Raw genomic sequence first — 15024 nt, 5'->3', positions numbered from 1 at the left:
CAGACAGACACTGCCCAGGCTTAAATGTGTATATGAATATCTTACAAGTGAACATGAATGGTATAGAAATCAATGAATCTGTCAAATTTGCAATCTAGATCCAATCGGTGAATAATATCACTTCTTGCTTGTGTGTCATACTCTGGATCAATATGGAGACTCGTTACAATATTAATCCCACATTACAAACATTGCAAACTGTAACGCCAAATGCATCGACTGGAATGATTGACACATCAGAAGTTTTGTATACATTGGTCGGAAACAAGAAAAGCAATAGATAATTATAGGTTTTCTAATAATGTAGGTTACTTTTTGTTCAAATATTTTTTATATTAATGTAAAATGTCATTCTAAATTCCTCTTTCGATGTAAATTATTTTGTCATGTATTGGTTGTTTGCTCTTCCCGATGTATACACACTGTAAATATGTTAGGCTATGGCGAGAGGCCGACATCGTACGTGCCAACAAAGAACTAGAATACTAAGCTTAAACATGGAGAATATATAATCATAACCTAATGCCTTTCTATACTATAAGTACAACAATACTGTGCAGAATTCATTGAAATGAAAACAGTTAACTCTTTCGACTTGTATGTATTCTCTCAGTTGATTCTCTAAATAAGATTTCTATTCACGGCGTAAATTTATATTTCTTTGATTTAGAAAATGAGAACTAGAAATATGCACCTGATCTCTGCAAATAAACCCAATGACATGAAAGTATTCGCCTGAAAAATCGATATATCAGAACATGTTTGAGAACAAAAAGGACTGAAGTACACCTGAATTTTTTTCTGTTTTGACGTGCAATATATATATATATATATATATATATATATATATATATATATATATATATATATATATATATATATATATATATATATATATATATATATATATATATATTGCTTATAGGCTGGCTTGACCCATTTCCGGGTTATAACCGAGAGCGAAGCTGTAGGCCGATACTGTCAGTTACATCCACTAACAATGGGCAAATCTGGGTCCATCCACGTCTTGAAGCCAGGAATGCGCCATGTCATTCTTAATATAGGAGGTTTGTATTAGTCATTAGACTCAATGGAAAGAAAAATTAATTGTATTTCCGATTAGCAGCAGAGGGGGTGAACAGTGGGATATGTCGGAAGAGCGGCAATTTTCACTGTGAAAAAAATACACAGGGCTTTTTTGTGATGGGACCTTGAAAGAAACTTGTTACTAAACCCCGTTACTCAATTATGATGCCTCTACGAAATTGTGTTATGTTTCAATGAAGTATTATTTTATTTAATACCAATTACCCAATCCGGGCATTAAAAAATATTGCGGTATTATTTACTAAGGGGGTGAACAGAGGCCAGACTGGGTGAATATGACCTTGAAAAATATACAAAGCCCTGTTTTCGTAACAGACCTGTTATTAGCCCTGTTACTCAGTTCTGAGGTTCTTTTTCCAGCATGTATTATTGTATTAATCCCTGCTCGATTCGCTTCGTACTTCGTACCTACTGTATTCGGGATTCTTTCTAAAATCATCATCGTCACTAACTTGTTCCACTGATTCATCACAAATTTGCTCAACTGATTTTTCGCTTACTTGATCAATCATTTTTTGTTATGCATCTCTCGATATAATAATCTTGTTGATTTTTAAAAACCATCTGCATTCGTTATATCTAAGTATCTCGTGAGCGCACTGTATTCTTTTCCACCACAAGCTATGCAAATTTGTGTTACTCTCTTGATTCCGACTCCGCTTATTAAACATTGGCTTGGCACTGTGCTTCCTTGTCAAACACTTTATAAATGAATTCCGCAATAATCACATCTTCATGATTTTCCACATGGTGTTGTTGAAGCAACCATCAACCAACGACAAGTATTTTACGTTTGCGACATTTATATGATACTGATATTATCGAATTAAAAAGATGTTCGTTTAAAGAAAAGTAATTCATGTAACAATGGATCGATGGACAAAAGCTAGATTAGTACAACAAAAGTATCAAGATCTCACAGGTAACAAACTACCGCTTGCAAAATCAAATACAGATCTAAAAATTATCTCCCAAAACTCAGCAATCACTAGAATCAACACAAAATGAGTTTATAAGGTTATCAATGATTGAGCCATCGACATCAAGATTTGGTTCCGACCGACTGACTGATGATATAAAACAATTACCATTTAAACTAAAATTACATGAAATAATCAGAATGGCTACTAATAAGTTCTACAATGATGGCGCTGCTTATGTTTGGTCTACGTTTAAAGTAGATGCTGATTGCATATTTATCGATTCAACAATGAATCACATATTCGCGGATATAAAAAAAATAATCGTCTGCAAGACAACAAAAAGTATTTTTTCAGGATCAAATAACCCGGGCAAGATGGATTAACATGGATCATACGTGATAAACTAGAACTGGTTAAACAATCACGATCAAAGTTAGTTGTTATCTTGGATAAAAACTCTTAACCCAATATACACGTTGCCATTGACAACACCTACTACAAGACAACCCCTACTACAAAAACGCGTACCGCTGCAGATTACGCGATTTATCATCCAAAACACCTGATATAATTGCTCTTGTTCCAGTGAGGACAGGAACATTCATCTGTGTTACTCAACTTTTCATTGAACATTTTGTAAATTCAAGTCGTGGAAACAGATGAGCTGAATCGAGACTTTAAAAACAAAATTAAGAAATGTTTATCAGTAATAGTGGTGCTCGTATAGATGACGTCGCCAAGTTAGAAAAATTGTTATTGTTTCCCATAATTGTAAAAGTAAAAACAATGACGAATGGTGTTTTATATAACTCGAACAAATATTGAACACGGGGAGACACCAATCACGATAATAGATCATAACGCTATTGCGTGGACTGAGTCAGTTACAAAATTTCCACGAGAAAAACAATAAGAATTTACAATGTTAATATTTTTAAAGAAATCTACGGCATCAGTAAAAACGACCCCGTGTCTGTTTGGTTGTTTTAGAGTGTCAGAGTGATCTAGATTCAAGATTTAATCAGACTGTGTCACCATCTGGCGTTCTTTATCGAAAATAATTGCTCCAAAACACGATGAATGGATTTGGATTAGAATTTTTCTTTTAACGTAGCATTAACAATTTTTTAGTCATATCGCTAAGATGTCTGCAGTGTGACATTTTATAGTGATGTCTAGCACTGGGGCATCATGCCGCATACACGTAGCATGATGTCCCACCCAGACACATTATCCTGACACCAGGCCGACCAGTCCTAACACTGACCTCTTAATGCTGAGCGCCAAGGGAGGCAGCTGTTAGTACCATTTTTGAAAGTCTTTGCTATGACTCGGTCGTGGATCGAACTCAAGACCCCCCACATCCGAGGCGGACGCTCTAACCACTAGGCCACCGTAGCGGTCAAAAAAATGATGAAGCAATCTGCGTTAAAATATGACACAAACATAGATGAATAACTCTTTAATTATGTTATGGTGTCATCGGTTGTTGCTCACATTGTGCAACAAAAAAAATTCAATTGTGTCCAACACTAAAGGAATTTCTCTACGATAGATCACGGTCCTAATTCGAGATTGGCCATGGCCGTCTCTGGAACACAAAATACAATTCCGGCGATATGATGTCGGTTGATAATGTCGCTGCTTATCCAGCTGCTTTTCCTGGTCTTGGTGAGTGTAACCCACATTTTGAACGATTTGGCCATCCAACACATGAAATGACCAGAGTTGAAATAAGCGGACCACTGCCGCCCAACATTGATCTTACTGGATTTGCGGAGATTGAATCATTTGATTTTGCGTCAAATGATAATCAGATTAAACCAATTTGGTTTGGTTGACACTTTAACAAACCGGATACAAAAATTAATATAAATGATTGTTGTGCAAAAACTCAACGTTGAGATCCCGCTACATTTTATTGGTATCATCTGTATTCACACGGTTTAGATGTTTTATTGAACTAACAATATTTTGGGTTAAGATAATCATTCGGATATTGAATCACATAGTGCTCAAATAGCGCTCGTAGATTATGCTGCGTAATTTTATGCTCTAATGCCATCGCGATGGCGATTTCTTCTACCTGAGGAATTGATATGCTACTATACAGCGGTGACCGTCTAATTCTCTCACAAGAGAAAATCCTTTCAGTGAATAATCAGATCGCGTTGGTTGTGGTGGTACAGTATAAGCTGGCACTACCAGAGGCCATCCCAACACAGTTCTGATCGACGACTTATATATGTCAATGGCGGCGCTCAGCGTTGGTTCGTATACTTTGATAGCTATCTTCGATTTCCCTGTTATTGATTTAATTCTTCGCTGAAGTTCATTGATTTGCTCGATTTGATATGATCTTGTTTGAAAACAAACAACTTCCCAGACGGGGCCCGTTCCATTATCGCCGGTTATGTATGAGAATATCAGTGAATTAATAGCGTCTAATCCTCCAAGTGATTTTTCTCTGAAATTTGGACAGCTATAATACAGCCGTAATTGTGCCAGTACGATCTCAAGTGAACGACTGTTTGGCGCTTTTATCGGATTTTGAAAACTAATATCAAATTCCGGCCTCGTTGACGTCACTAACATCATTGTGATCGTAGGCGGCCTTGTGCTAGTGATAATCTGTTCCAGTAGTATTTCTGCTATTATTATTATCTATACGGCGGATTCAAATGTGGCGTTGGCAACGTTGGCACTGGTATATTTGCGTTCTTGTAATACCAATAATAATTATCCCTAATTTCAGCAAATTCGTTATCTGATACTGCTCCGTCACTTAACTCCGCTGGCAGTAGCAATGATACATTTATGCACGCATACGTCGCCGCATTTATTATTTGTGTGCTCGTGCAATTTTTTTATCGGCACATGTTGATAGTTTTTTCGGATGTTAATTAGGATACCAGCAACGCCGACAACAACACCGACACTGATTTAAAAAACGGGCGATATCAATTGCGTCCCTGATAACGTGCCGATTAACGTCGTTGTTTCAGCAATCATAGAGGAGACCGCGTATACAACATTGTCAATAACAGATTCTCTGGACAAATCCGGATGTCCCAACGAAAAGTAATAGATTGGATACAGCGTTGAGAAATCACGCTGAGATATCTGCAAACCAGAATCAACATTCTGATCACGTCCCATAAATTTCATCAAACTATGATATGCCCGTGCTGTGTTGTTTTGTACGAGACTCAGTATTATGTTTTCGGATGGTTCCTGATGTCCGCTTATTCTTAATGAAATCGAAGACACTGCTAATCTGTCAAACGCCATTGGTTTATCTCTTTTTTCTAATCTTGTATTACAATGAAACGCAACGAATATATGATGTGATGCTGAAATTCCCCGTTCAGATGCTAACTGCCATGCAAATGAATTTGCTGTGCATATAACTGAGTCTGTGGTCATTGTCAGCCACGACAACGATGACTTACCACCACTATCGATGAACGATAACAACCGCTATTCTTTTGTTACTAGTGAAGTTAATGTTGCCATCCAAAATGCAAGTTTTATTAGTAATACTTTACCAGGACCTTCAGCATCGTCTCGCCAGATTGCATCGTTGTCAGTGGACTTTCGAACTAACTCAGTCGTGTATTTTTCCCCAAAGATAACGTTCCTAACATGTCTTCAGAATCCGAAGATATGTGACAGCGGTATCACACAGCTGAATCTATCTTGAACATCAATTTGAGATCGTCGTGTTGCAAATCCCAAGTTTAATTCTGGATTAACGCGATGGACTACCGGGTTTACGTCGGCGTCAGCGGCACCGGCGATGTATCTTGGTTGTATTATGTCATACGGTATATGGTCAACATGGCCAGTAATATTCTTTGAGAACATCATTGATGGACCAGCAGACATCGATTAATCATCGGAATATCTTGCAAGACCGAGTATCATCGTGGAAACACCGACCTCGTTGCGACATACTTCAGTTGGTCTACTATCAATCATATACACGGTACTTTTAAGTAACAAAATGATACAATTATTAAAAAGTCCACATTTGCCATCTGCAGCGTATGGATTATTGTCATTCCTCAAAAGCAGACCCTAAACTTCAATGAATGCCTCAGCGGGTAGAAAATACCTGGATGTATCTTGGACTTGTATTTCGAATCGTCCACGTTGATTTGGTCCTCGTGCTTCATAACAATAATATTGATAATCACGTACCAACTCATCCTTGACTACTGTGCATCCAGGTCAAATGCGCGATCAGATACACGCTTGAACATTTTATTATATTCGTTGTTGTCTATAAAGATGTTCTAACACTGATCACTATCACCGATGACGACGGGCCAGACCACTACGCTCTATTAGGTTTGCGACTATGGTTTTATCTATCTCGGTTGCGGCTTGTTTTATCAGCTAATTCTTTCAATCGCTTTTTTGCAGCTTGATTTATTATTTTACTTACAATTTCTGGCATCACTTCGGTGCTATGCAGTTTTCAGTTTTACTGGAATGCTTCGCATTCTGCTGCAGTTTTCTTCCTACTGATTGTGCGAGTCTGTCTTTGATCAACGAGAATGCAACATCACCAATAAGCCAATACCCTTATCATAAACAACTTCGATGGCTTTCATGCCTAAATGTTTTGCAATCGGACTACCTTTTGGTACAATCCTTCTAAATAAACCTTGAATAACATCACCGAGTCTATCTCCGTAGATCATCTTATAAACCGGTCTTCGTGAAATTATCACACTGGCGTTTTCAGGTCCACGTTGGGCATTGTGTATAATTATGTCATTTTGTTATCACCGATCTAACTGATCACTCACTGTAGTAATCGTCGGTTATTTCATCAATCAATGCCCGATAAACGCTACTGTCCATGACGCCAACGGTAAATATACGCTTACAACTATCAGCTGTTTCATTGATAATTTCGTGGGAAGTAATGCCGGCTCGTCTTCTGCCAAAAAGAATTCCCAGTCGATCAATATAGCGAGGATGTTATTTGGGCAAAGTTTATCTTGAATCGCCGGCAAGGTTTTTTTTTATGACGTCTATAGCGAGTGGCAAGGACAGTTCCGGCTGCTTCTTCTTCCTCAATACGCAACGGTCTGAATGGTGATTTTTCGGGCAATAATATATATATATATATATATATATATATATATATATATATATATATATATATATATATATATATATATATATATATATATATATATATATATATATATCCAGATAATGCTCTTTTTTCTTTGGCCGGTTTCTCAAATTTTTCAAATTCATTCTTATATTTTACGTTCGAAACATAAAACGAGTCCAAAAAAAGTTAGCAACATCGGCGGTCTCTGGATCCAATAGGTCACGACAAGGTGGATATTCTGCTGCAGCAACCGCTATTTGTTTTCTCGGAATATTTTACTACCTTCTTTGGTAAATTGGGCATGTTGTTTTTTTAACAGGTTTTTGTTCTAGTGGAACAACATACCTTACATCACGGGCTTGATCGATACCCTCTTTTACTTCCTGTAATTGAATTTGAGCAGCAGCTATTTCAGCTGGAAGTTCAGGAGAATCTTTTAGGGGTTTAGTTTGTTCTTTCAGCTACCTTTCCAGCTTTGATTTAGCGGTTTCTTTCAACGACGGAAAAAGATCTTTAATGGTTTTTGTGGCTGGTTTAAATAACTGTTATATACCCTCTGTAAATTCCACACAAGCTTCCTGGCGTTCTTGTAGTTTGTGTTTTACAGAACCACGTACTGGAATCTATTTCTTAACTGCAATAAGTCTTTCTCTAGCTAATTTAGATGTATGAGATTACATAGTAAGAGCAGAATCACCCATAATTATACTTCTGAAAAATGTAATTACTCTTAATATCAGTGAGAACATAAATGTAACGTATTTTCTCTTAACAAACAATAATTATCGGAAAAGGCTCTTCTAGCCGCAACTTAGAATAACCAATCATGTGATTAGGAATAGCTATAAATAATACACAGCTCACATTACAAAACACACGCATGGTCGACTAAATGCAAATTATGCCTGTACGGCGGAAGAGGTGTGGTCAGGTGGATAATTACACGTCAGCAATTAATGTGAATGACACAAAATACATATTAGTGATGAATAAATAATAGAAATGTATATTTTGATTCCGAAATACACTTAGTTATGTTGTCCACAGCTAAGATTATTTAATTTTTTGTAAATAACATTGCTGGTGACGTGTAAATGTAACAAACAGCTCAGTCACTATACGCACTTAGCTTTGCATCTAGAAATTCACCTGGAGGGGTGTCCGTGTGACCATGAAGGGAAAACACTGCCCCCTCCCTTCATGGTAAAAATAGACAGTAAGGGTAAATAGCACAAAAATAGCCACAAATAAATAAAGCCAGAAGTGCATTGGAAACGCCAAGAGTAATAACCAGAAATACCCTGAAAAACCAAGAAATAAATATAGCCAGAAATACAACGAAAAGCCTCACTGAAAGATACCGCATGAAGGTACTCTCGTACATTGGTGAAGTTTGAAGTTTGACAATAAACTAAACTGGCAAAGCTTGAAGGGTACCCCATGAAGGGACCCCATAAATTGGTTACAAACTAAACTGGAATAAATCGGCACAAAGAAAAGCTCAGCTCTTACTGTCTATTTTTGCTGCACGAAACTCCGAAGAAAGGTATTTTATACAAAAAATTATTTTTTGGGCCAGGATTGGGCCACTGACATCAAAGAAAATAATACTTGCTGGAAACATAACAAAGCTCCAGAAGTGAGTAACAAGGCTAATAACAGGGCCTTGTATATTTTTCAGGTCATATTCTGTTCACCCCTTTGTAAATAATATCACAAGAAAATAATTTTCGTATGCCCAGATTGGGTAACTGGCGTTAAATAAAATAATAATTCAGTGAAACAACAAAAATGTAGAGGCATCATAACTGAGTAACGGGGTTTAGTAACACGTTTTCTCACATAGGCCAAAAGGAGCCCTGTGTATTTTTTCCACAGGGAAAATTCCCGCTCTGCCGCCATATCCTTCTATTCACCCCCTCAGCTGCTTCAGTCACAGGCATATATATCTGCTTAAACATTTACCGCTAATAAATTGGTGATCAGCTTGGATCAGTTCGTTTTGAAACTGAGTTCATGTACGTTGTATGCAGAACAATTCAAGGTACTGAAATGTGGAGTTTTACACAAAAATAACTTGCGCACTTTTTAAAACACCAACTTTGAATAATACACACTATGCTCGCACTGAAAATGGGGCCACATGTACACAGCAGGTGCCATGCCATTAGCTACACATATAACGCTGGTCTGAATCTAATTCACGTCATGCAGCAGATGCATTTATGCATTTCACAGATTTCTTGTAATTTTTCTAACGTTAGGGATGTAGTACTAATCGACTGTCTTAACCACACAAAAAAAATTGAACCTTTCCTTTTGCGGTTGAATTTCGAATGAATTTGATTTAGTTTTTACCGTACATCTAAAATATTATCTTTATAAATAATTGAATTTAGTTTTACTGTACATCTTAAATATTATCTTTATAAAGAATTGAATTTAGTTTATACTGTACATCTTAAATATTATCTTTATAAAGAATTGAATTTAGAGTCTACTGTACATCTTAAATATTATCTTTATAAAGAATTTAATTTAGTTTATACTGTACATCTTAAATATTATCTTTATAAAGAATTAAATTTAGAGTTTACTGTACATCTTAAATATTATCTTTATAAAGAATTGAATTTAGAGTTTACTGTACATCTTAAATATTATCTTTATAAAGAATTTAATTTAGTTTATACTGTACATCTTAAATATTATCTTTATAAAGAATTGAATTTAGAGTTTACTGTACATCTTAAATATTATCTTTATAAAGAATTGAACTTAGTTTATACTGTACATCTTAAATATTATCTTTATAATAGGTTCAATGATAAGGAGAAGGACTAGCGTTAAACATTTTTTAATCAGTTTCAGGACATGTTGATATCCTATGCATACAAAATTGTCTACATTAAGAGAGTTCTACGAAACAAAACAGAAGCTATCGAAATCTTTATTTAGACATATTTTTGGTTCATTGTAGATAATTTGCATTTTTAAAATAATTATTTTGGCTCTTTTGCTTTTTTGACTTTTGGGTAAGTCGGGAAAAAGTATTTACGCACTGTTTTACCAGATTGTTTTGTGGCACTGTGTATCAAAGTGATAAGTGGGCTCTATTTATATCACACTTTTTTGTTTCTTTTGAAAGGTTTTGGCGTTGACACAACTGTCCAAGATGCCCCCGAGAACGAACCGGTAAAGGAATTCTCAAAAAGCCATGGTGATGCAAATGGCGGAGTTCGTGTTGATGAAGAATTCATGAAGTTGATTACAAAAGTGTTTGGTGCCGATATTATGGGGATATTCATGAAGAAGCATAAGTTGGATCTTATTGATCTTCAGCAGGAATTTGAAGTACGGAAACGAAGATTCACTCTTGATGCGGCGTATGACACAACAGAACTGTATCTTCCACTTTCTCTCTTGAAGATCTATGCAGCCAAATCTAAGGAAAGGTTACAGGACAGAATCGACGATACTGACCTTGTTGGAAAAATCATCGCAAAAGATGATAGGCTGATTATAGACAAAAGTATCATGAAGGATCTATTCGGTCCATCTATTAAAAGTATTATTAGTTACATGTCAACCCTTGCAAAGGATCCAGAAGTACGTCAAACGGATGCGATTATCCTTACTGGTGGATTTTCACAATCATCCGTTCTTGAAGGAGCGGTGCGATTCTACTTTCCGACTGCCAAGATTTTAATCCCACCGAACGCTGACCTGGCTGTTCTTTTAGGCGCTGTACTTATTGGGCACAATCCCGATCCTGTGATCACAATCATCGCAAAGTACACATATGGTTTTGGTATTGCTTTGCCCTTCAATAAAAACCGTCATCCTAAAGAAAAAATGTTCATCTCTTCAGGAAAAGAGTTCTGCACAGACGTTTTTCAGACTCAGATACGACTTGGTCAAAGAATTGAAATCGGGCGTTTGGTCAAACCTCACCATCTCTTCCCAAACAGAGAAAAACAGACAATTATTTCAATTCCTGTTTACGCCTCCAACAAAGCAAATCCCAAATTCACAACTGATCAGGGCGTCGTATATCTGGGAAGACTTACAGTAAATTTAAACAAATCCTACTCAAACTCCAAGGTACGGGTCCAAATGACTCCACTTGCCAGTACGCTATTAGTTGAGGGAGTAGACGAAGCAACTGGCGATGTTTCACAAGCAGTATTCGCGACAAATTTGTCACGTCCAAGCAGCTATTAACATATCGCCAGTGTTGCGATAACTACGCAAACTGATTAGCATTACGAGTCATATTAAACCAAAGATATTTGATTTAAAAATTGTTTCTTACGATATGTATAGTTTTTGTTATAACAATTGAAAATTCCATAAACATTTTTTGGTAATGTTAAATCCATGACTATTTGAAACTGTATATGATAAAAAGTGACGGACCTTGACATTATGTCCAACAAGCTCACGAGTGTGCTTTCGATATAATTGAATGTTACGCACTTTGGCATCGATAGCACTGGTCAGCTGTCTATCGTTATTGGTACCATGTTAGATTTGATTTATTCCCTGGTCACGGTACACATTGTAAGGAATGGATCTTCGCATAAACAATATATATGTACGGGGCTTTTCCAATTTCTACATCCTCAATAAGCAGTCAAATATTTAATCGGAGTGTAGCATACGGAGAGGGTTAAGTGCCGCAGTCAGTTACACGAGAAGCTTCGGGACATACGTACGGACCAGCTCAAGCCTTCAGAGAATCACGACTTATTTCGGCTATTCCAACCCATGTTTACTTCTATTAAATTTTTAAGCAATACAAATTTATATGTTGAAGAAGTACAAGGAAAGAGATTAAGGTGTAAAAATTTTACAAATTAGAGCCATGCGTTGTTGTTTGTTGATTTGTTCTCTCTCTCTCTCTCTCTCTCTCTCTCTCTCTCTCTCTCTCTCTCTCGTGACCTTTGCGACTGGAGATAATGTTGCTGATTCTCATGATGATGGAAGCTGTATCTTCTCCACAAGATTGATTTTAGAAATAATATTCCTACAATAGCTTGTTAATATTAGTTACGGAAAAAAAATGTATCTTTCAGAGGTCGTCAAAGACAAAAGACCACACTTCGAGATAAAGTAATTTCATCGTTCTACAAAATCAGTGATAATATACGCGACATGCTCAAAATATAGGTCGTGAGATAATATGTATTACTATCTTCTTTGGTACAAGAGTTAACAATCTGATTTTCTCATTCAATTTAGAATACGAGCCACTTCTCTCTCTCTCTCTCTCTCTCTCTCTCTCTCTCTCTCTCTCTCTCTGCGTAGTAGCTGATGTGCATGCAACATATGCATTGAATATATTACACGGCTTATTTCAGTGGATGACTTAATTTGGAGGCGAAAACCTCGCAGGAATCGGATCGCTCATTTCAAATGTAGATCCATTTTCAAAGTCGTGTGTGTGTGTGTGTGTGTGTGTGTGTGTGTGAGTTCACGCTTCTGTGTGTAAACACTTAAAGCTGACCTAGTTCCCGACCTTAATTCAAAATTAGTAACAGCCACGGGAACAAGTTTTTTTTTTAATAAATATTCATTTGTATTGTGGGAATAATAAGGTTGAGGATGAGGCTGTATTGAATACGTGACCCTAGGCTTGTAAATAGTTTTAGTGAAGTAAACATTTTTCTTTTGGAGTAAAATGATTGGTTTTTATCAAGGTCATACTGGGGCTATGTGATTTTTATATGTAAACATGATCACGTGATCCTCTATTTCGCAATCAGGCATTTCCAAAATTGCGCATTACTTAGTTTTAATAGTGATGCTTAAAGAGAGAGATCTCACAGTCTGGGCATAAAAACGCTTGATGTCAAGTCGTTTCCTACTGTTGTAGCCAGTTTTCGAGTTATATGCTAATTTTTCTGGATTATTTGGATTCTTAAAAGATTAATTCGTTTTCTGGAAATATTTTCGTGCCCATGATACAGGATACAGCATGTGTTTAAATCAATTATATTCAGTTACACTGTTGCCACTCGTTAAGAACATTCTATTATTTCATTGATTTCCCTCTTACTGTGCAGGAATAGTGAATAAAAACTAAACGAGACGAGGAAAATGAAATTCTTCACTCGATTTCTATACTAGGAAGATCAAGAAAAACGTTACTGTTTGGAAATACTGCTGAAGATTTGTTTATTTTATGCTTTGGTGAAACATTTAAATATCTAAAGCATTCATAGGAAGAGTTTAAACCTCGATGATCGTAAGAAGTCTTCTAGATAAGACAGAAACAGTCATTGAGACGGAATCATGATATACGTGTGAACGATTCAAACAATGGTTGTCGTGATACGGAACTTATCTGCATCACCCCAATACTAAGTAACCGTTGGGGCAGGAGATAGATCAAATTACTCTGCCAGTTATTTGTGGGAAAGTTTTGAAACTTCGAGTGATAACATAACCGATATATAAACATTTATTATTATTATTATTATTATTATTATTATTATTATTATTATTATTATCATTAAAACATGCAGTTTGAAGCGGCACGAAACGTTAGAGAACTTCCAAATACACGAGTTGGGAATTTCTCAGATATGAGACCTTGTGGGCATTTTGCAATCCAGACGAAAAAGCAAAGATTATTGATACTTTGTAAAATTAAAACGAGACAATCTTACTAAATTTCTCCCTCCCGATTTGTCCAAACAAAAAATTATTACATTCCACGTTCAAATATTATAGTTATTTGCAGTTTTAGGCTAAATTCAATGAAATCATATTTTATACCCCCCCCCCCCCCCGTGGAGCAATCTTAAACAGGATACACAGCGTAGCCTATCTTACAATGCTTGGTAAAAAGTGTTTATGTACAAATATAGATTCCAGTAAAATGACTAGATTCAGTCATCAAACCTTAGATACAATCCATACAAGATTACAACATATTGTAAACACATTAAAGGCTTATCTTTACTAAGTTCAACTTGTTCATACGTTTTTTTTTCTTTCTTCCTATAGTGGTAATGAAAATACCTTTGGAGTCAGGGCGATGTAAAAGAATAGCAAAGAAAATAATTTTACAAGATATATATATATATATATATATATATATATATATATATATATATATATATATATATATATATATATATATAAATCACTGACTCCTGACGATTTCAATAACTTATTGAAATTACTTATGCTGTCATTGTGCCCCTCCCCCTCCCTCCAATCATTTGTCAACATAAGTTTTTCATACACTGCTGTAATTTTGAAATGTTATTCTTGTTGTTCACCCTTCGTCTTATTTTTCTGTTGTTTGTAAGCATGCGAGAGTCAAATCAGGCCAATTTGTTCTGCTGAAGTCACACACACCTTGGCATTTCTAGCATTGGTACCATCATTGGTGTAGACTGCGCGTGAAAGTGTGCTGCCAAGGAAAACGAACGTGTTAACTGCCAGAAGGATTTGGCCACTCACTGTGATGATAGGCTCTACGTACGATTTTCTTGGTGCAGGTTGATTCGTCACCTCTCTTTTGATGATACAACATGTGAGACCCATACTGTCACAAACTGAAGAGAAATGGTCCACACTCTGTTGCATCCCAGACTCGGATTTGGCATTCAGTGAACTGTCACTAGATCACAAACAGTCAGTTCCTGTAACTTCGTCTTCATCCGTAGCCTCCTCAAGTTGAAGATATTGCCATCAGTCAGGTATATGATGTCGATCCCAGTGTCGTAGCCATGGAACGCATCTGTAAGTATAGCGGACATAAGGCTTTAGCAGGGACCACATCGCAAACTTTCTTGACTCGGTTGGTGACTAGGAATGGTTCAGATGACTCACCGTCGTGCACAA

The 15024-nt window shown here is 36.4% G+C and overlaps 1 protein-coding gene across 1 annotated transcript in view; it reads left to right on the top strand.

Moving 5' to 3' along the window:
* LOC149797391 (heat shock 70 kDa protein 12A-like) overlaps window positions 1–12028 on the top strand; it is a 43421-nt gene extending 31393 nt beyond the window's left edge. Inside the window, exons 4-5 of the mRNA XM_089960408.1 lie at window positions 926–1067; window positions 10313–12028. Of these exons, the coding sequence (XP_089816534.1) occupies window positions 926–1067; window positions 10313–11388 (1218 nt within the window). The 3' untranslated portion in view covers window positions 11389–12028. The remainder of the gene's footprint in view (window positions 1–925; window positions 1068–10312) is intronic.
* The last annotated feature ends 2996 nt before the right edge of the window (window positions 12029–15024 follow it).

This window comes from Sinohyriopsis cumingii, chromosome 6 (assembly GCF_028554795.1).
Source record: "Sinohyriopsis cumingii isolate HCF-2022 chromosome 6, ASM2855479v2, whole genome shotgun sequence".
Taxonomy (NCBI): Eukaryota; Metazoa; Mollusca; class Bivalvia; order Unionida; family Unionidae; genus Sinohyriopsis; species Sinohyriopsis cumingii.
The sequence above is the reverse complement of the archived record's forward strand: the minus strand, read 5'-3'. Positions and strand labels throughout refer to the sequence as shown.